Below are 22,356 nucleotides of genomic sequence, written 5' to 3'. Positions count from 1 at the left end.
TTATCTATTAGTGGATAATATTAAAAACGTAGTTCTTCCAGATAACGCAAATTTAATATCGTTCGATGTCCAAAATTTATTTCCCTGTATTCCACCAAATAAAACAATTGGACTAGTTGAGTGTCTCTTAGACAAAAACCACGTGAATCCACTGATAAAACAGGAAATTGTAGATTTACTTACCATTTGTCAATATTATTTCTAGTTTGGCGAAAAATTCTATTTATGCAGTGAAGGACTAATAATGGGGAACCCTTTGAGTCCCTTGCTGGCGGAAATTTTCATGGATAACATAGAGTATGAAATCCATAATAATCAGTTATCTAGCAGTTTTTTGTACTGGTACAGATACGTAGATGATATCTTAGTATGTTTTACTATTACTATTCCACTGTCTGATAGTGATTTCCAGAGAGAGCTGAATTTGATCAAACAAATCGCGGTTAATAACGGTTATAAGGTAGATATTGTAAACTCTATTCTTTCCAAAAAACAGCAGAAGCAAGCCATGGACGGGGTCTACCCATACTCAAGATACGATAACGTCAGTTATAGTTCATTGGCATATCTGGGTGAACCAACCAGGAATATTGCCCGTTTTTTGAAGAATTAAGGCGTAAACGTAGCTTACAAAACGAATAACAATCTAAGTAAATTTATTAAAAACAAAAAGACAAAACAGAGTACTTGATAAAAATAGCTGCATAAACTCAAGCACAACATAAGTGGAACCACCTATTGGTGTGACACCCAAGTCAACTTGCCAAGTTTTTATGTCAGTGTTGGTGGTTTGACCAATCAACCGACAACTGCGGTAGCAAAAATTTGGGAAGCTAACCTGAAATGCCATCGGAAAACGAATCTACATGTTTCTAGAAATGATATGAAATCTAGAAAGGTTAATGCAGTCAATCTGCTGGAAAATAATTCCATGAAAATCAAAAAATAAATAGATAAGTACTTTTTGATCATTTCCATATTGATTTCAATTCAAGAGCCACCGGTAAACAACTGTTTCAGCCTATTGGGCATCGTCTGTACCGGGCAGGCGGTCCTCGATTTTAGACAAAATGAGAAAAACCAAGAAAGTACTTGATAAAAATAGCTGCGTAAACTCAAGCGAAACATAAGTGGAAACACCTATTGGTGTGACACCCAAGTCAACTTGCTTACCGGTGTCTCAACAATAAAGTGATTTTTGGATACGTAAGTTATGGATTTTCATCAAGTATCGGCCAATTCCATCATATATAAGTACTATAAGTTCATTCTCACTCTGATATTTACATACCCTACGTAATCACAATAGAGACTACTAACTTAGGTACTCACTCGATTAAATTCCCTGAAAATATATAATTTTTTTAATTTATTTATTTATTTATTATCTAAACAATCTGTTACAGCCTAAGTATATGGATAAAAAAATAAAAATTCATATAATCCTTGGAATACTCATGAATGTATAAAAATAGTAAAATATGTACCAGAACTGTAGAGGAAAATACTACTTAAATAGGTAAATTTAACATATGTTCCAAAATTTTTTTGCGGAATACTGGTTGGGAAAGTATCCAGTCAATATCTATTGATATATTCAAACGATTAACTAACTTTAGTAAAGATATTAGTCGTGCTTTCGTTGCGGTACTTACGGTTGTAATATTGAACATGAGCGAAAATCAGGTGCGATAAGGGGGTACGTGAAATAGTAACATACTGAAAATTTCTGAGGAATCAATGTTGTTTTTCAAGAGTTTGTGCATGAATATCATTGCTGATAATTGGCGTCGCTGTTTTGAAGATAGATCCAAAGAACTTGTTGAGTTATAGTTCGGCCACTTGTGATATCGCTTAAAAAATGAATAACTAGAGAATTTGTTCTGAATTTTCTATAGTTCTTTCATGTAGGTTTGGTACTCCGCAAACCAAATGATGGAAGCAAACTCCAATTAGAGAATGAAAAAGTTTGTATGATTACCAAACCCACCATCCGACTACCAGATTTCATAATATCTCGTATATGATCAACAAATGAAAATTGTGTATTATACCTCAATCCAAGTTCTTTGGTATCAGTTTTTCTTTCAAGAACCACACCATCAATCTCATAACTAAATATGATTGGCTGCTTTATGCGAGTTATTGAGATGACTGAACATTTATTAAGATTGAAGTATAATTTGTTCTTCAAACTCCAAACTAAGATGTTATTTATATCCTTTTGTAGATATGTACAGTCTCGGATTGTTTGGACTGATTTGAAGAGTTTCAAATCATCAGCAGAAATAAGACAGTCTGAATATTTAAGAGTTAATGGTAAATCATTGCTGGAAATTGTGAACAGAAGTGGACCTATATTTGATCCGTGTGTTACATCTGACCTAGCTGGTAATTTATCTGAAATTTTTCCATTTTGTTTGTCAATGGAAAATCAATTTTGAAGATAATTTTTCGTTAGTTCAAAGAAGTTTCTTGAAACTCCATATTCATATACCTATGTGCATCTTCAATTATGATAAACTAAAGCATGTAATTCTACATCAAGTATAATACTTTATCGGGAAAAAAAAATTTAATAATGGTGATTTATTTAAATTCAGTTGGTAATTCATTAGAATGTTGAATTTTCAAGTTTAATAATTTCCATTGCTTCCAAATGATTCAGCTTTAAACCTTTATTTTCTATGTGTAGAATTTTGAAATCTTCGTTAAAGTTATGATAAAAGATGATTTGAATATATTGAACTTGTTTTCTTATCTACATAACTCATATTCCTGGATATGATTTCTAAATGGTCTGCCAGTTTGACCAATATCTACTCTAGGATACGTTCCACACTTTGATTTATATACTCCTGATTTCTTGAATTTGAATGGTTTGTTTTCATTGCGTTTATTACGTTCTATATGCACTTTTAATATCTCGTTTATTCAAAAATGAAGCCACTTTTTCTGTTGTTTGTCCGAAGCTCTATAATTTCGATTGTGGTTATCAATAGAAAAAACGTCTTGCGAATTACATCAACGTCCAACACGGTTCCCATAGAAAGAATGCTGAGTCTACGAAAGAGTACACCGGAAGATAAGCCGACTTGCGAAGATTCCAGGGAACTGGCCGGCATTCATAATCAAACTTTCTTACTGTAAAGACGTACCTTTGTCTAATTATTTTGTTGTACTAAATAAATTGATTTTTAAAAAAGGACTTTGAGTGTTCGATAAGTTATTTGGCGCAGTCGGTAAGATAACCGGGATTGATTCGTATCGAACGGACAATTTTCGTATCAACGATTAATCGGTTATCGAACAGTTGGTGCTCGTTTGTTAAGGTGTTTGAAACGAAGTGGCTCCTTGGATATCAGGACACCCAATCTATCGAAGATTCGTGGAAGGCCCCATTAGCAGTGAACCAACGAAATTTGGAACCAATATTGTCCAAATTTGCAAGGAATACTACCTGGTGAAGACAAAAATTGTGAATCCAGAAGTTGACCTTATAGGATAATGCTCAGAGCCTCAATTTATTTAATGTTAGTACAACTTGATGTCTATTGAAAATTTAACAACAATTCTTGAAAATTTATCACTAGATATTCCTTCAGCTGACTCCTATCACCCATACCAATTTCCAAACATTTCAATCGAACCAGTTAGCATAAGTTTTGAACAAAAAATGGCACAACAATTCAAACCAGAATACTTAAACTGTGTCCCTCAATTTGACGGAAACCCAAATGATCTGAACAGATACATTTCAGTTTGTGACAGTATAATTAGAACATTTTATGATGCTCAGAATCCTGACAATTTTCAGAACACTTATTTGTTGAATTCCCTAATTTCAAAATTGACAGGAAATGCCAAATTAATTATTAATATACAGAATGTTTCTACATGGGATGACCTCAAAGCCACCCTGTCTAGAAACTTTGCAGACCAAAGAGATGAAACTTGCCTTAATAGGGACCTAGTAATGATGCGGCAACAAAATAATGAAAAACCTCAACAGTTTTATGACCGTTGCCTCAATCTGCTCAATTTACTTTGTAGTTATATAGATTTGCATGAGGTAGATGATGCTTCAAAAATTTTAAAGAGAACACTTTACAACAACCTAACTCTAAAAACATTTTTGTCAGGGTTGAAAGAACCATTAGGTACTACTATCCGTTGTATGAGACCGAAATCACTTAATGAAGCATTACAATTAGTCACTCAAGAAGACAATATTCATTATTTCCAAAATTATACTAGCAGAACTTTAACCAGAGCAACTCCTGTAAACATTAGACCACCGTTACAACAACAAACTCAACCTGTTCAACAACAAAGATATTTTAATCCCATGCCAAGACAACCTTTCAATAATCATACTCAAAATAACCATTTCCGGGCGCAAAACAACTTCCCATCGCAACCAATTCCCATTCACTCGAAGCCAATCAATCAGCCACAAAAGTTCTTCACCAAATCACAAGTTTTTGGTAATAATCAGCAACAAAAACAAAACGTTTTCAAACCAAATCAAAATCGAACATTTCCACGACCTACCCCAATGAGTGTTTCCACTCGACAAACTTCAAACAACTTTCAACAAAATTCGCAAGGCTTCTTTTCAAGACAACCCCAACAAAAAAACTTTATTTCTGAAGAGCTATATAATACTGAATTAAATCAAGATGATAATTTTTCAGTAGATGACCAAAGTCAGTTCTGCCCCACTCACTCAGTAGATGACCAAAGTCAGTTCTGCCCCACTTACTCATTCGATGACCAAGGTCAAGGTCACGAAGAAAAAGCTTATTACGATTATTGCGAAAGTCAGCAGATTCAGAATTTTGACGAAAACCCGCATTTTGATAAAAATTTTCAGAGCCTGCCTCCAATGAACGACCAAACATAAATCCACAAATTATTCCCTTCAATACTTCCAATTCAGGAGAATTGCCATATATTTTATTGCCTGACTACAATCTTAAACTTTTAATTGATTCTGGGTCCACGAAATCATTTATTGAGCCAGATATAGCCTTCAAAATTTTTCCAAATGCTATTAGAAATGACCCCTTTATAGTCTCTACTGTCTTTCAGAAATCAGCTCATAAACATAGCGCAATGGTACCTGCTTCAGAAATATTCAGATTACCAGAATCCCAAAACTTGAAATTCTATTTGTTCAAATTCCATAATGTATTTGACGGTTTGCTAGGACTTGACAATCTGAAACTGCTTCAAGCGAATTTGAACTTCAGTAAAAATCTTCTTGTAACTCCTTATACCCAAATCAAACTAAAGTACCATAAAACTCAAAACAATCTTAATTTAATCACAGTTGCACCTCGAACAGAACAAGTTATACAAATAAAAACTTCAATTGCTAAAGGTGAAATAATAATACCCCATCAAAAATTTCACAATTGCGAAATTCCGGAATGCTTAACGTTAGCAAAAAATGGCAAAGCATTGACAACAATCCTAAACAATACAACATCTCCCGTAGTCTTGGATTTTTCAGAACCTATTTCAGTAGAAAAATTCAATCGAAAATTCATAGAAGAAGTAAATTTCAATAATTTCGATGATTCCGAAAAAACGAATTTTGACTTCACTAATTTTCGCACAGACCACCTAAACGAAGAAGAAAAACATTACATCTTCAACTTATGTAAGGAATTTTCTGATATCTTCTATCAGGAAAACATGCCCCTTACTTTTACAAGTAAAATAAACATAACATAAAAACTTTCGATGAAACTCCTGTTTATTCCAAATCTTACAGATACCCATTCATACATAAACAAGAGGTTGAAAGTCAAATTAAGAAAATGTTAGACCAAAAAATTATAAGACCTAGTAACTCACCCTGGTCATCACCGATTTGGGTTGTGCCCAAAAAGGCGGACGCTTCTGGGAAGCAAAAATGGAGGGTAGTCGTAGACTACCGAAAACTCAATGAAAAGACAATCGACGACAAATACCCACTTCCAAATATTACTGACCTTTTAGACAAACTAGGGAAGTGTCAATATTTTACTACCTTAGATCTTGCAAGTGGATTTCATCAAATCGAAATGGACGAACAAGATATTGAAAAAACAGCTTTCAATACTGAAAACGGACACTATGAATATCTGAGAATGCCGTTTGGGCTGAAAAATGCTCCAGCCACCTTTCAACGTGTGATGGATAACATTCTTCGCGGTATTCAAAACGAAAAATGTTTGGTATATCTCGATGATATAATAGTCTTTTCAACTTCTCTGCAAGAACACATAGAACGGTTACGATCTGTGTTCCAGAAACTAAGAGAGTCTAACTTTAAAATACAGTTGGACAAATCTGAGTTTTTGCGTAAAGAAGTTGTCTATCTAGGCCATATTGTCACCCCTAACGGAGTTAAACCTAACCCCGATAAAATAATTGCCATAAAAAATTATCCATTGCCAAAAACCACGAAACAAATCAAAGGATTTCTCGGACTCCTTGGCTACTATCGGAGATTCATCAATAACTTTTCTAAAATCACAAAACCTTTAACGAAATGTCTGAAGAAGGGAGCGAAAATCGAACATGATGAAGAATTTCTTTCATGCTTCGAGACTTGTAAAAATCTTTTGATAAATGAGCCTATCTTGCAATATCCCGACTTCACAAAACCATTTAATTTGACCACCGATGCAAGTAATGTTGCATTAGGCGCCATCTTGTCCCAGGGACCGATAGGTCCCTGGGCTACGAAATATTTTCGCCCATACCTGTTTGGACGGAAATTTAACATTTTAACTGACCACAAGCCGTTACAATGGTTGTTTTCGCTAAAAGATCCAAATTCGAAACTATTGCGATGGCGTATTAAACTCGACGAGTACGATTATAATATAATTTACAAAAAGGGCAAACTAAACACGAATGCAGACGCCCTATCACGTATAGAAATTCACACCAAAGAAACAAGGACTTTTTGGGACGAATTAGACGAAATACTCGGAGATGCACGTTTAGCTCCTCAGTCTACAACTTTTGGTAACCAACCAAATCCTATCCATCCAGTCCTAGGAACCCCTGAATATCAGCCCTCTTTTGATATCCAAACCATCGGAGATCCTTTGCCAGACCTAGACGACATATCTGTTATGGTAAATGTAGGCGATGATGCTGTTGAGAATAATACTGACAGACTCAACGAAGACATTGCCTCAATTCAGGTTTCACCTGACGTAGAACCGCCAATGAACACCCAATCAGAACCTCCTGATCAGCCAGGACCCCCTGCCCAAGCAATACTTCTCAACCAACCAATATCTCTCAACCAACCAGAACCTCCTGACCAAGCTGAAAATGACCAATCGGAACTTCCCATACAAATAGAACCACCAGTAGAAGACGATAACACGGTACATACCAATCAAGAACAAAATCCTGTAGTAGACATACCGATCTCTGAAACTGCGGTTAATTATGGTCAAAATAAAATTATTTTCAGTTCAACCTTACATAGTCCCGCTAAACCAAAAATTACTATATTATTTGGTAAAAAGAAACGAATTACTGTACAAATATCGCAGGAAAAATTCGAAGAAGACATTATTAAATTTGTTACGGAATATGTATCCCCTAATGTTCAATATCACATATTCTTCGAAAAACCCAATGACTACGAACGTTTTTCTGCCGTAATATCAAAAAATTTTAAATGGCCATCACTTAAATTCAAAAAATGTAATTCGAAGCTCATAGATGTCACTTCAAAAAAAGATGCCGAAGAAATTATTAAAAATTATCATGAAAGCAAAACTAATCACCGCGGAATTGATGAAACCGAACAAAGAATCAAAAGTAAATATTATTGGCCATTCTTGAAAAATTCAGTCCAGACCTATATTAACGAATGTGAGATTTGCCAACAAAGCAAATATGAGAGAAATCCTATTAGAATGAAAATGAACATAACCCCTACCGCGACAAAGCCTTTTGAAATAATTCATCTCGATACGTTCACTATAGAAAAATCAAAATTTGTAACTATAATAGACACGTTTTCTAAATACGCTCAAGCGTACTACCTAACATCAGTGAATGGAACGGAAATTGTAGATAACCTAATACAATTCTTTTCCCATCACGGAGTGCCCAAACAGATCATAGTGGATAACGGTAGTGAATTTAAAAACTTTGTAGTCCTTGAACTACTAAAATTACACAAAATCAATGTTCACTTCATATCCCCTGATCACCCACAGTCTAACGGAATGATCGAAAGGCTCCATTCCACGCTAATCGAACACATCCGTTTACTCAACACCCAAGGATACCTAAAATCACCTGCTAAAATGAAAATGAAATATGCAATTTTAGCATATAACAATTCAATTCATTCAACCACGAAATTAAAACCCATCGATATCATCAATGGTCATATCGATAACGAAAATCCCTTCAGCGTTGATATTGACCAAATCCTGCTCAATGACTATATAAATAGTCATAAAGAGAAAACAAAAATCCTTTACTCTAAAATCAACAGAGACCTTGTTCGAAATAAAGAAAAAACCATCGAAAGAGTAAATAAAAGCCGTGACGACCCCGCGATCTTTGAACCGAATCAAACTGTTTTTGTCAAAAAACATCAACGTCAAAAGAATGCTAATAAATTCAACAAGCCAACCACTTTAAAAACGGTAAATAATCAGTCTAAAACAGTTTCGACAAACTCCCAAGAAAAGGTTCATATGGACAACCTAAAACGTCCTCTTAAGAAAACATACAATTTTTAAGTTCAACATTATATATTATTTCAGATTTCCTGTTGTCTTTGGACTTCATGAAAAAATTACTGTAAGAAATTTGGAAAATAATCCAGGCCTAATCCCACTGAAACTAGGAACCGCTAAAATCGAAGAATACACCCACACTCTGATTCATTATTATGATCTGTCTCCGATTATTATCGAAATCAATAAGCTTTAATCACAATCAAATGTACTGATGAGTACTATTACAAAAAATAAAGATTATCTCCATGACACTTCAAATTACTTGAAAATTTTGACATTTACCAAAGAGAAAGTAGAAAGTAAATTGAAAGAAATTATACCCCATCCTCAACGAACAAAACGAGGTCTCATCAATGGTATAGGTTCAATATTTAAGTCTATCACTGGAAATCTTGATTCCGCTGATGGCGAAAGATACGAAAACCTGATCAGAGAACTTCAAGATAACCAGAGTAAATTGAGTAACAGCATTAAAAAGCAAAACAGTCTAACCATCGATTTGATAAATAAATTCAATGACACAGTTCAACAGATAAGTCATAATGAAAAATTGTTGGATTCAAAGATTCGACAAATTTTTCACAAAATAAATCAAACTACATACAGAGAAAATATAACTTTTATCAAGGATATTTTGATTCAAATCATAAACATGTATGAAATAATCAATTCAATATTGCAAGATGTCGAAAATTCGATCTCATTTTCCAAATTGAAAATAATGCATCCAAGTATAATACAAACGGCTGATCTTTATAAGTAACTACTGAAGATTCAAAAAGAATTAAAACAAGAGCAACTACCATTTTCAGTGACCTTAGATAACACGCTCATGTTCGAAAATATAATAAGAATCAAAAGTTACATATTGAATAATAAAATTACCTATATTCTAGACATTCCTATCATGCATCCTTATTCTTTCGAATACTACCATTTATATGCCATACCCACTCCCACAAGGAGTCAGTTTAAGGCTATAATTCCTCGAAAAAGATATTTATTGAGAAGTCAGTTGTACTATACATTCCAAAACGACGAATGTCTACGAGTTTCACCGCAATTCTATACTTGCAAAAAATTACACCTTCAAGAAGTCGAAAAAAACAACCCAGCATGCGAGATTCAGATGCTGAGTGTACAGAATATAACATCTTGCAATCGAGTTCGAATAGAGCTCACCAAACCAATCTTCAATAGACTGGAAGATTCCAATCAATGGATCGTATTACTGCCATCCATGGAGACCCTTAAGTTCATCTGTGAAGAACAAGAAGAGATTTTAAAACTCACCGGAACCTACTTAATAGAAATTCCAGTAGGTTGCCAAATAATCTGCCAGAAGGAAATAATCGCCAACGATAGAATTTCTACAGTCCCGAAACAGCCAATCCTACTGCCTGATCTGAGCCTAGAAGTCGAATCCATTCCAAACCTGAATTCCAGCCTTCAGTTAGAGGATATTAAACTGGACGAACTTCATGAAATTAAAACTCAAATTATTAATAATCAACCAGACGTGTCATTTGGAAGAATTTCACACACCCCTAGTTTGTGGACAATAGCTATTTACTTAGTATTGTTCACAGTATTGCTGTACATCTGTTATGGGAAGCTGATATTGCCATGGTATATCCATAGACGACCCAGTCAAGGCTCAAGAGGAGACATAGAACTTTCCGATGTTCAACTCCCTCGCTAACCCTCCGGAGTTGAATTTTGTGGGGGAGGAATTACATCAACGTCCAACACGGTTCCCATAGAAAGAATGCTGAGTCTACGAAAGCGTACACCGGAAGATAAGCCGACTTGCGAAGATTCCAGGGAACTGGCCGGCATTCATAATCAAACTTTCTTACTGTAAAGACGTACCTTTGTCTAATTATTTTGTTGTACTAAATAAATTGATTTTTAAAAAAGGACTTTGAGTGTTCGATAAGTTATTTTGCGTAGACTTCTTTGAAAAAAAATTGTGTCTATTAATTCAGCTTTCAATCCGATGTTTACTGCAATTTGCTTGATAATATTAGGTTCTATATTGAATTATCCAACGAAAGAGGAATATTGACTAATTTGTGAATCATTCTATTATATGATGCCATAGATGCTATATCATTTATCTATTCGATTCGGGTTTTATCACCTCAATTGTCGCAAAACACCTTCCTTTTTGGAAACAAAAAAAAGTTACAGGGGGCCAAATCTGGTGAATACGGTGGCTGAGGCATGATAACGGTGTTATCTTTGGCGGAAAATCACGAAAATTAATAAGGAGTGAGCGGGTGCATTATCGTGATAGAAAAGACATGAATTGTTTTTCCACAATACCGGACACGTTTTCTTCGTATTGTTACTTGCAAGCGGCACACAACTTCAAGATAATACCCCTTATGTACCGTACAGTGAGCAAAACCTTGACATTTTATCAAACTTGGTATGCTTTCTTTGGTCTTGGCTCTTTTGAGCTCTCCCATTGGGACGATTTGACTTTGGTTTTGATGTGATAATCATATCCACATGATTCGCCATTAGTTATAACCTTTTAAGAAAGCTGGATCGCCGTTGACGATCCTGAGCGATGCTTATGCGACAATCAAATGTCAGCAATTGCATTCAGAGTACAGTCACCATATGCCACTGTCAATAATTCTAGTGGTTGTGAGCACCTTACTCCTTTTTTGATAGCAGAAAATCGCAAAACACTTTTAGCTTTTATGACTTTCACCAACATACTAAACATGCCTACTAGCTGAAAATGTGAACATATCTTCGAGAGGAGTGTACCAACATGAAAAAAATGAAAAAGACTAATCGAATGTACGTAGTCCGTACATTCGATTAGCTATTTAGGTAAACAAAAAGGAGGCGCCCGTTTGCTACAAATGTTTCAAAAACAATTTTTTTTACAGTCTTTTCAGAAACTTTACTAAAAAAGTTCACACCTACCGGAACTGTAGAAGCAATATTTATTTCAATTGAGCTGTGAAATAATATGTAAAAACGTGTGGTTCACTTTGCCTACGCGACGTTTCAAAAACAAAAAATCACAAATTATTGGATAACTGACTGAACAATAATGAGCTGATGAAAAATTCTGATAATTATGCTTTGGTTAATGAACAATTTTTCCAATTTGAACGCTTACATGAAAACCTTAGCAATTTTTGAAATGGAACCATGTATTTATTTCCTACATCATTCTCACCAACCGTCAACAAAAGGTTACCAAAGTTGATATGTGGAGTACCACAGGGCTCTATTTTGGGACCCCTTTTGTTTGCTATCTACACATCTCAACTTGCAAAATGTTTAAAATTTTATAATATACATTTGTATGCAGACGATACCCAGTTGTATTATAGCTTCTCACCTGAAATGATAGATAATGCGTGTACTCAAATCAATAGTGACTTAAAATTATTTGTGGAAAATGCTTCTATTCACCTCTTAAATATAAATTGGAGTAAATCCAATGTTATTGTTTTCGGACCAAAAGGCCCTAGAAATGATATTTGCGAATCTGTGAAAGTAGTAGTAAATGATCATGTACTTGGGGTTGTCCCAGAAGCCAAAAGCCTGGGCATCATTTTAGATAAGGACTTGACATTCGAAAGCCAGGTTAATCAGTTTATTCGGCGTGCATATTATTTGCTCAAAATTATATATGGACACCGAAATTTCCTACCCATGAAGGTGAAGGCGAATTTGTGCGTATCATTAGTTTTTATCTATATTCAATTATGCTGATGTTTTGTATGGTCCATGTTTAACCAACCAATTCAAGAAAAAGATACAAAAAGTTAATTTTTGGTATAAGAAGAAGAGAAAGAATATCACATACACTGAAGGATATCGGCTGGTTAAATATGAACGACAGGAGAGTGTTACATGCTGCAACTTTGTTTCACAAAATAATTAATAGTAAAGTACCGTCTCACTTACACCAGAAAATCACTTTTAGAACTGATGTGCATAATATTAATGTAAGGTATAAAGGCCGACTAGCTCCGCCATCCTTTTGCACAGAGTTCTTCAGAAGGAGTTTCAGCTACCAGATCTGTGCAATTTATAATGACATTCTTGAGCCCATGAAACGAGATGACTTCAATCATTTTAATATCAATTTCAAACGATTCTTATTATCTTCAAACTATTAATGACCCAATAGCTACCTACCTATTACAAATCTATAAATAGTCATAATATTTCAAGATATTTAAAAATTCTTTTTGTTTATTCCTTTGCGTACTAGGCGACATTTTTTAGGTTAAGTGGAAGAGCAATTGAATGATGACTTGTCATCATGTAAATTGAACTTCGCCTTTTGTCTTCTTATATGAATGAACTGTACATGATTAATTTGATTTGAATGTTTTAGAAGATAATAAAGACGGTATTATTATTATTATCATTATAATTTTTTTCAAATTTTCCATTGCTTATGAGATAATTAAATTTTTATGGAGGAAACTGATAGTCATATATCGAATTATAAAAACGTGTTTCCAATTGGTATTGCATAAAAACGCGTTTATTCATTAACTATTTATTTATCAAGCCCATTATTTGTATCTCTTTTTTCTCACTCTTTTTTGTATTTGGTAAAAAATATTTTTCCCGATTTTGTATCTGTTTAATCGATGAACATTTGTCATAAACGAATAAATTTTCACAATCTTACATTTTTAATACTGAAAAAATCAAAGGAAAATAATCATACAATTAAAATGTTGGCATAAAAAAATTCTATTTTTCGTCATATTTCGTTCTGATACACTTCTATTCAGTATTTAAATTCATTTAGTTCTTGATAGTTAATCAATCTTTGTTGTTTTTATTAGATTATCAATAAAGGATTTTTCATGCAATAAAATTTAAAGAAATTGTTTTTTAAAACTTATTCAATTATGAGATCATCATCAAAATTAAAGAAATCATATCAATAAAGAAATTTTGTTATTGACAGTTGATGAATTGTTGTTGCTTTCAATAGTTAATTGATGATTTATTTTTCATGCAATAAAATTTTATAAACATGTTTTTTAAATTATCAGATAAGTATCAATATTGAAGAAATCATATCAATAAAGAAATTTGGTTATTGACAGTCAATCAATTGTTGTTTTCAATAGTTAATTGATAATTCATTTTTCATGCAATAAAATTTTATAAAAATGTTTATTTCTGACCGGGATATTATAAGCTTATATCGTCATAGTTACGCTATCAATAAAGAGGGTCATAACTCCCTTGGGACATTATAGATTTTATAATTCCCTCTACCTTTCACAAGTAAAAATAAATAGAAATGAAAACTGAACCATATTTTATTTATTCACGTCATTACAAATAATAAATGTACAATTTTGAAATGTTCCCTGAAAATTACTTCCGCCACTGGAAACAATTTCTTCTTTTGTATGGCTGGAGCTTCTGTTCACTACAGTCGAGGTACCTGCCTCTTCTGATGACAAAGTAGACAACATACGCGCCGTTTTATTTCTCAATTCGATGCTATCCTCCAAATACCCCTCCGCCACCGTGGAACTTTTCCAACCTCCGTGTCTTTTTAAGTTAGTCATAGTTGCTCCTGCATTGGCTAGAGCAGTAGCAGAAGTGCGACGAAGGCAATGTCCCGTATAGGAAGATGAGTTTGGCAATCCTAAATACATTGCCATTTTGCTGGGGATTTTCCCAAACATGTTTTTTCCAATTGGCTGAGATGTACATTTATTTTGTCTTAATAAAAGCAAAGCGGAGAACTCTTTTTCATCCACAACTGTAAATTTCTTCGATACACCAGTTTTACTTTCCGGTACGTTCACTACCATAACGGAATCCCGGTCCTCTATATCCGATATCTTCATATTCAAAAGTTCCTGACTTCTGCATCCTCCAAAATAACCCATAATCAAAACAACCTATAACAAAAAAAAGGAAATAAATACACACAAAAAGGAAAATAAGAAAAAAATTACCTTATGCAATAAATGAATATCATTAGGAGCGTCCTTTAGGAATCTGATAACATCTTTAGGAGATAAAACAGCAGACTTTTTCGGCTTATAACTCGTACTCTTCCGTTTCAAAAAAGCCTGTAGTTCATTGAACTTGGTGATATCTCGTTTCTCATGTATAGTCACCATCGATTTTAGCATTGACCATTTAGTCCATAAAGAATTCGGACTATACGTTTCTGACTGAAACGAATAAACACAATTACTACCAAATCTACCGAAAAACATAGAAAATTCCTTACCAGTTCTTGAAAATATGCCAGAAATACAGTTTCAGTGACATCTTTTGGCATAACATTTTTCCGTGTCAGCCAGTCCAGATATATCTTGTATTCTTTTTGGTATACGGCTTCACTTTTCGATGGAATTAATGATTCTCTTGCTTGTTCAGCTTTTTTCAAAATATCCTCTATTATATTTGGGGTAGAAAACACGTTTTCACCGCAAACACAGCTTGATAACAAAGTTCTGTTTATAAACAAGTAACATAGCAACAACCTAGCAACAAGAAAACTCTACTATAATCAACGGTACCTGATTCAAATATACCGGGAAGGTAATGAATTGGTACATATTTCCGTTTCAAAAATGAACAAAATTTTATTGAAATCGGTCAGAAATAAAATTATCTATGTACCACGGGAATTAATGAGCCTTAATAACCTCAGGCAATTGTTGTCCCTCGGGCCAGAGGCCCTCGGGACGCAAACTTTGCCATCGGTAATTAAGGCCCTCCTAATTCCCTTGATACATAAATAACTATTTTCACATTATCAGATCATCATCAATATTGGAAAAACCATATCAATCATCTCTTAAACGTCATTGTCAATCTCATTACTATGCAGATGACACGCAAATTCATTACACATTTCATCCAGAAAACGTAAATGAGGCATGCTCTATTCTCAATGAAGACCTTAATAGGTTGAATAACATATCAAAGGATCACTGTCTGCTAATCATTCCTGTCAAGTCCAAGTTATTAATTTTTGATAACAGGAACAACAAGAATAAACTTGATCAAATTAACATCAAAATTGGTACAGAAGACATTGAAGCCGTGAGCTCAACAAGAAACTTAGGTGTAGTTCTGGACACAGAGTTGAGGTTCAGTGCACATGTAACGAAATGCATCAAAAATGTATATTGTAACCTCAAACTAGTATCAAATTTTTCAAAAATTTCAGATGTTAAAACAAAAAAGATATTGTGTGAAACCTTAGTGTTGAGCCACTTTAACTTTGCAAATATAGTGTATTACTCTAGTTTAACCAATCACGATCAAAATCTTATTCAGATTGTTCAAAATGCATGTGCCCGGTTCATTTATGGAATAAGGAAACGTAATTCAATTCCTCATAAAATTAAAGAATCGAATTGGTTACTACAGACAAGTTGTTTTATACATAATGTAATTCAAACGAAAGTAGGTACCTATTTACTTATACAACAAACTTTTATTCAGACACGACGTTCACGCATTTCATACCAGATATCGATACCGCCTTACTCCTCCAATACACCATACTTCACTATACCAAAGATCGTTTCTTTATAATGTAACAAAGATCTATAATGCCATTCCTGACTCGTTAAAAACCATGAATAAATCTGTTTTCAAGTACTCACTGAGAAACATGTTATTTGAGGATAGACTTCAAATATAAGTGTTGTGCCACGAAAGCAAGAGTTAAAAGTCTGATCAATAATAATTGATGTGCTTTCTGCCTTCAAGCCTCTCCCTTTGTTTTCTTGTTTTGTTTTTATCACTTCCTTTGGAACCCTCATGATCTAATTACTGTTAGCACCCTAGCTTTAATCGGATTATCATTCACGCAGTTAAAAACATTTATATTACTATTATTTTTGATTTGTAAATAATATATATTTTTTCGTGACTTCGAGTTACACTTGTAAAGCCTGTGAACCTCTAGATTTAGATTTGTTTTCTCTTCTCTTATTTTTTTTCTCTCTTTTCTCGTTCTCTTTAGTTTTGTTTTAAGGGTTGAATGGAAGAGCAGTCACCAGTATCCTTGGATAGGGGCGACTGAATTCCGCCCTTACACACTATTATGGGATATAGTATTGTATTATCGTATTATAATTAAGTGTGAATAAAGACATATTATTATTATTATTATTAATGAGGAAAACATCCAATGGAAATATAAAAAAAATTGCAATTGCATTTTTTTGGAATTTTTGATCGTTCATGAATAATTAGAAAATTGAATAATTGAATTTTTTGATTATTCTAGCGAAGATCTTCTTGAAAGAATTCAAAGAATAGTTCCAAGAAACAAAAAAGCAGGTTCTTCAGTTTTGTAAATCATAAGAGTTTCATGTGAATCATCAACTTGAAAAAATTCTTGATTAACTAAAGGGGAAATTTTCTGCTCTTCAAGAATCTTTTTTTAAATATTTACAGAAAACAAAAAGTTTATTTTTGTTTACCCAAATTGTTAACAGAAGACCTGTAGGTGATTCTGAACAATTGAGATACAATACTTTCGCTGTTTCAGAATTTGAAAAAAATGGAAATGAGCATTTTCTAATTTCAACAAAGGTTATATCCAGAATGCTTCATTCTAGTTTAATGGGTTGTAATAAAATATACAATGTGTAACTGAATAAATGTAAAACATTTAAGGAGGTAATTTCTCATCGAAACAAAAATAGGATCTTTCATATAAACAAATTTCATTGGAGCATCCCTTGTTAAGATAGAGCCTCTTGAAGGGGGTACATAAAATTTGTATGACAATTTTTTTCACAGGCACTAAAAAAGTTACAATATTGACATTACCCTGACGTTTTGTACTACCAAAAAGACACTTAGTCAAAAATTTATTTGGTTTACCCCATGGTTGTGAGGGGTGGAAAACGCAACCCCTAAAATTTATTTGCAATGTAACTTTTTGTCTCATTATTTGTTTCCCATTCAAAAATTTATTTTCGATAGCCTGTTTCATTCTAAACAAAAAATGTCTCATGGGTTTTTTGCCCAAAATAAACCAATTCTCAGCAAAAAATTATTTTAGGAACTACTACAGAGATACCTTGTTATAAAAGCGAAAATACGAAACTAATCTATCTTGTAGGTCACTATTAGCGATAGTGACAATTAAGTTGGTATGACACTGTCAGTTTGTGAATTTTCGAAATTGAATTAATACTAATTGTGTGTTGTTGTTCTGTTCTTAATTTGTTACTTTAATAATTAACTTGTTATTAAAATGGCATACACAAATGAGGAAATGGCTGATATGCATTACGTTTACAGTCTGTCACAGGGGAATGGGTTAGAAGCTTTTAGAAGATATGCTGAAATGTATCCTCAACGGCAGCATTTTTTACAAAGAATATTTGTTCGACTTCATCAACGATAACGAGAATATGGTTCATTCGACAAAAGAACGCAGGATTGTGGTCGCCATCGAGAAGTACGAACACCACAGATTGAGGAAGCAGTACTTAATTTGATTGAAGAACAACCTACTACTAGTACTAGAAAGATTGCTTTCCAGCTAAATGTTGATCTTATGACGGTATTTCGAATTTTAAAGCAACAACTCTTATACCTTTACCATCTGCAACGAGTACAGGCACTATTACCGCGAGACTTTCCGAACCGTCTTGAACTTCGCAATTGGATGCTGGAAATGATTAGAAGAAATTGTGACTTTCTGAAGGCGATAGAATTCACAGACGAATGTAGTTTTTCTCAGGACAAGATTATTAATTTTGAATTTCACTGGTTCGGACTTCCATTGTCTACTATATAAAATGATTTGAAATCCCTGAAACAACTTAACAAAAAAATTATTAATTTTCATAATTACCACATATGGACTGATTAAAACCCTCACGATATTGTCGAAACTAACCATAAGGAACAGTTTTGTCTTAAAGTGTGGCTCGGAGTTATTGGTGATGATTTAATTGGGCCTCATTTTCTACCTCCTGGATTAAATGGTGAGGCATACGTTCAATTTTTAAGAGAAGTGCATCTAGTACTGCTGGAGGAAGTTCCTTTGGGCGTCAGAAGGGATATGTTTTTTATGCATGATGGAGCTGCCGCCCATTTTAGTCGAGTAGCACGTCAGCATTTAACTGAAACATATCTCGATCCCCGGATCTCAATCCTCTCGATTTATCTAATTGGGGCCATTTACAGCATTTGGTTTATCGTACTCCTGTTCGCGATGTAGAGGACTTGAGAAACCGCATCATCGATGCGGAATATTTGACCGAATACGTGGCTCAATGCGCCGACGTCTAGATGCATGCATAATGTCTGAAGGTAGACATATTGAATATTCACTATGATTTCTACATGTTGTGTGTTTTGTTATTAATAAATTAGTTTTGCTCATTACCCTTTAAGCGTTTAATGCAGGTACTAACTACAAAATAACAATAAATCGATGTATCTCTGTAGTTGTTCGTAAAATATTTCTTAGCTGCGAACTGGTTTATTTTGGGCAAAAAACCCAAGAGCCATTTTTTGTTCAGAAAGAAACAGGCTATCGGAAATAAATTTTTAAATGGTAAACAAATAATGAGACAGAAAGTGACATTGGAAATAAATTTTAGGGGTTGCGTTTTCCACCCCTTACAACCATGTGGTAAACCAAATAAATTACTGGCTAAGTGTCTTTTTGGTAGTACAAAACGTCAGGTTAATTTCAATATTATAACTTTTTCAGTGCTTGTGAAAAAAATTGTTACACAAATTTAATGTACCCCTTTAAGGGGCTGTATTTTAACAAGGGATGCTCCACTGAAGTTTCTTTATATGAAAGATCCTATCTTTTTTCGATGAGGAATCGACTCCTTAAATGTTTTACACTTATTCAGTTACACCCTGTATAGATTATTCTTGGTGTGATCACTTGTACCCGTCACCCATAAAATATCCAATAAATTTCAACATTTCATTCACAGAAGTGCTAAATTCAACAAAAGTGACGCAGCTTGACAATGTCAAGTTGACACCTCAAATTTGAGTGTTGTTAACATTTGGGACTAAATAGATACCAGGCGAAAGAGTTTTTCACGCTATTGTCCATAAATTAAAGATCTGAACAAAATACGAGCGACAGATTTCGATTCTTGCCCCTTATATCAGCATGTTCACAATCTTTGAGTCGATCTCATTTCTCGCGTCGAGAGTTTTTGACAAAACAAACGCGGGTCGGGTAATACACCAGGGTTTTTATGCATCTTTGTTGTAATATATAAAAATCAAGAAACTGCAAAAATGTTATCGATTTGGCTTGCTGTACGAGAAATATATTAGGTTTCAAAAATGAGTGTAATATCTCTTGTGAACGTAACACCAGTCGATTAATTCCGTCCGCAAGAAAATTGGGTTCGATGAAGTCGACGACGGCCGTTTTTGCCTGGTCCTGAATGGCGGAAGTACTACAGGTGAAAACTTTATAGAAGTGCTTGGAAAGATGGTGGGTGGTTGACGAGAGGTCTGGGAAATTGGTTAATAAGGCAAAACTTCGACGTTCAATTCGTTTATAGTCTGGGTCACAAGATCCTTTTTTGGAACTTCTGTCCAAGGGCACCAAAAATTATGATCCAGGGCTCATTCGATTCGGAATGACCTTTAGCAACTTTTTGAAACATTTCAAGAGGGGCTCGAAAAAAGTTGCAGAAGTTATAAACAATTTAGCAATAAAGTGGGTTTGGTTTTTTGAAAATGTCTCGGAAAATATTAAAGATAAAGAGGAGGAAGTTTTCTAAAAAAAGTCCTACCTCCCGGAACTCTATAACCAATATTTATAATTTCAATTTAGAGGCAAAAATAGCGCTAAAATCTGGCAATGCGCTACCCGCACGCCTGACCGATACGGACCTTTGAACAATAAAAATTATTTCAACCCATTAAATATCATTAATAAGAAAAAAACTCAACATACCTTCTATTCTAGACACTTGAATAAACGAAAATCCATAGAAACATTTTTCCCGTGATTATTTTATTATATATACTTTAGTTAATTAACTAATTTTTAAATAATTGAATTGAATTAACATGAAAACCCTGATAAATTTCAAACTTAATACCTCAAAATTCATTCACTTCATGGAGCTTTTCTTAAAAGCCTTCAAAAATTATTCCCGTTGGAAAAATAAAAATGTTTTTGATTTTCCACTTTGTTATTAATAATCAAAGATATTAAGAAGTGAAAAATTCAATTAAAGCAATGCACAAATATTTTTTTCAATATTCAAATTTATTCGTATTCTTATTATTTAAAGTTACATGAAAATTATTTTTCATAATTTTCAGCTCTATTTTTCTAAAAAACTATTATAAACAAATGTATAGTTCATAAGATATAAAAATTTATGATTTTCCACTTTGTTAATAATTATCAAAGACGTTAAAAAGTGAAATATTCAATAAAAGCAATGAAATTTTTTTTGTAATATTCCAATTTGTTGGTATTTTTATTATTTAAAGTAACATAAAAATGATTTTTCATAACTTTTGTATCTATTTTTTAAAAAAATTATTATAAACAAATGTTTTGTTCATGAGATACTTGAAATTTTTTTGAGGGGTTTTTATCACTGATGAATATTATGATTTTCAAAAGCAAAATCATTTCTCAAAAAAATGTTTATTGCTCAAAAACGCATTTGTTGATTAACAATTTTTTTTTGCTACTGAATATGAATATTAAAGAACGATTATTTTAAATCATAATTTCAATTTCTGTTTGATTTTCTGAAAAAAGAACTTTTTTTACTCTACATTTTCTTTATTTATTCAATAAACAATTTGTTTTGAATAAATTAATTTTTACCATATATATTTTTAAATACTACCCAAAAAAAAACAAATAGAACATGTGTCACTTTCTGTGTAAAAAAATTTCCTTTATTTTTTACAAATGATTCAATATTTCTATTTTACACAAAAAGTGACACATGGTTGTTTCTGTTTTTTTCTGGTAGTATTGAAAAAATATATCGTAAAAAAAATTAGAATGTCAAAGAGAAATAGAATCATGATTTAAAAAAAAAAGTCGTTCCTTAATATTCATATTTAGTAGCAAAACAATTTGTTAATCAACAAATACGTTTTTGAGCAATAAAAATGTTTTGTGAAACGACTTTGTTTTTGAATATCATAATATTAATCACTGATAAAAATCCCCCCAAATAAATTTCAAATATTTTATAAGCAATACATACATCTCTTCATAAAAATTTTTCAAACAAATAGAGCTAAAAATTATCAAAAATCATTATGTTACTTTGAATAATGAAAATACGAATAAATTCAATAATTGAAAAAAATTTCATTGTTTTGACTGAATTTTTCACTTTTTACCGTCATCGATTATTGATAACAAAGTGGAAAATCAATTTTTTTTTAATTTTCCAACGGGTTTATTTTTTTAAGGCTTTTAAAAAAGCTCCAAGAAGTGAACAAAATTTGAGGTTTTAGTTTGAATATTATTTCCAAATTTATTATTTTAAACAGATTTTTTTTAAACAGAAGGTATGTGAATTTTTTTAATAATGGGTTAATG

The 22,356-nt window shown here is 33.0% G+C and overlaps 1 protein-coding gene across 1 annotated transcript; it reads right to left on the bottom strand.

Annotated features, from left to right (window-relative positions):
* Window positions 1-13,950: 13,950 nt before the first annotated feature.
* LOC141483552 (uncharacterized) lies at window positions 13,951-15,564 on the bottom strand. Its single transcript, XM_074178258.1, has 3 exons — window positions 15,037-15,564; window positions 14,756-14,977; window positions 13,951-14,698 (listed from the first exon to the last, which is right to left on the bottom strand). The coding sequence occupies exons 1-3, from the start codon at window positions 15,085-15,087 to the stop codon at window positions 14,105-14,107; spliced, it is 867 nt and encodes a 288-aa protein (XP_074034359.1). The 5' UTR covers window positions 15,088-15,564; the 3' UTR covers window positions 13,951-14,104.
* Between the last annotated feature and the right edge of the window lie 6,792 nt (window positions 15,565-22,356).

This window comes from Leptinotarsa decemlineata, unplaced genomic scaffold, assembly GCF_025532065.1.
Source record: "Leptinotarsa decemlineata unplaced genomic scaffold, Ldec_3_MD MMD2_tig00003736_RagTag_RagTag, whole genome shotgun sequence".
Taxonomy (NCBI): domain Eukaryota; kingdom Metazoa; phylum Arthropoda; class Insecta; order Coleoptera; family Chrysomelidae; genus Leptinotarsa; species Leptinotarsa decemlineata.
This window is presented reverse-complemented; position numbering and strand designations above follow the sequence as displayed.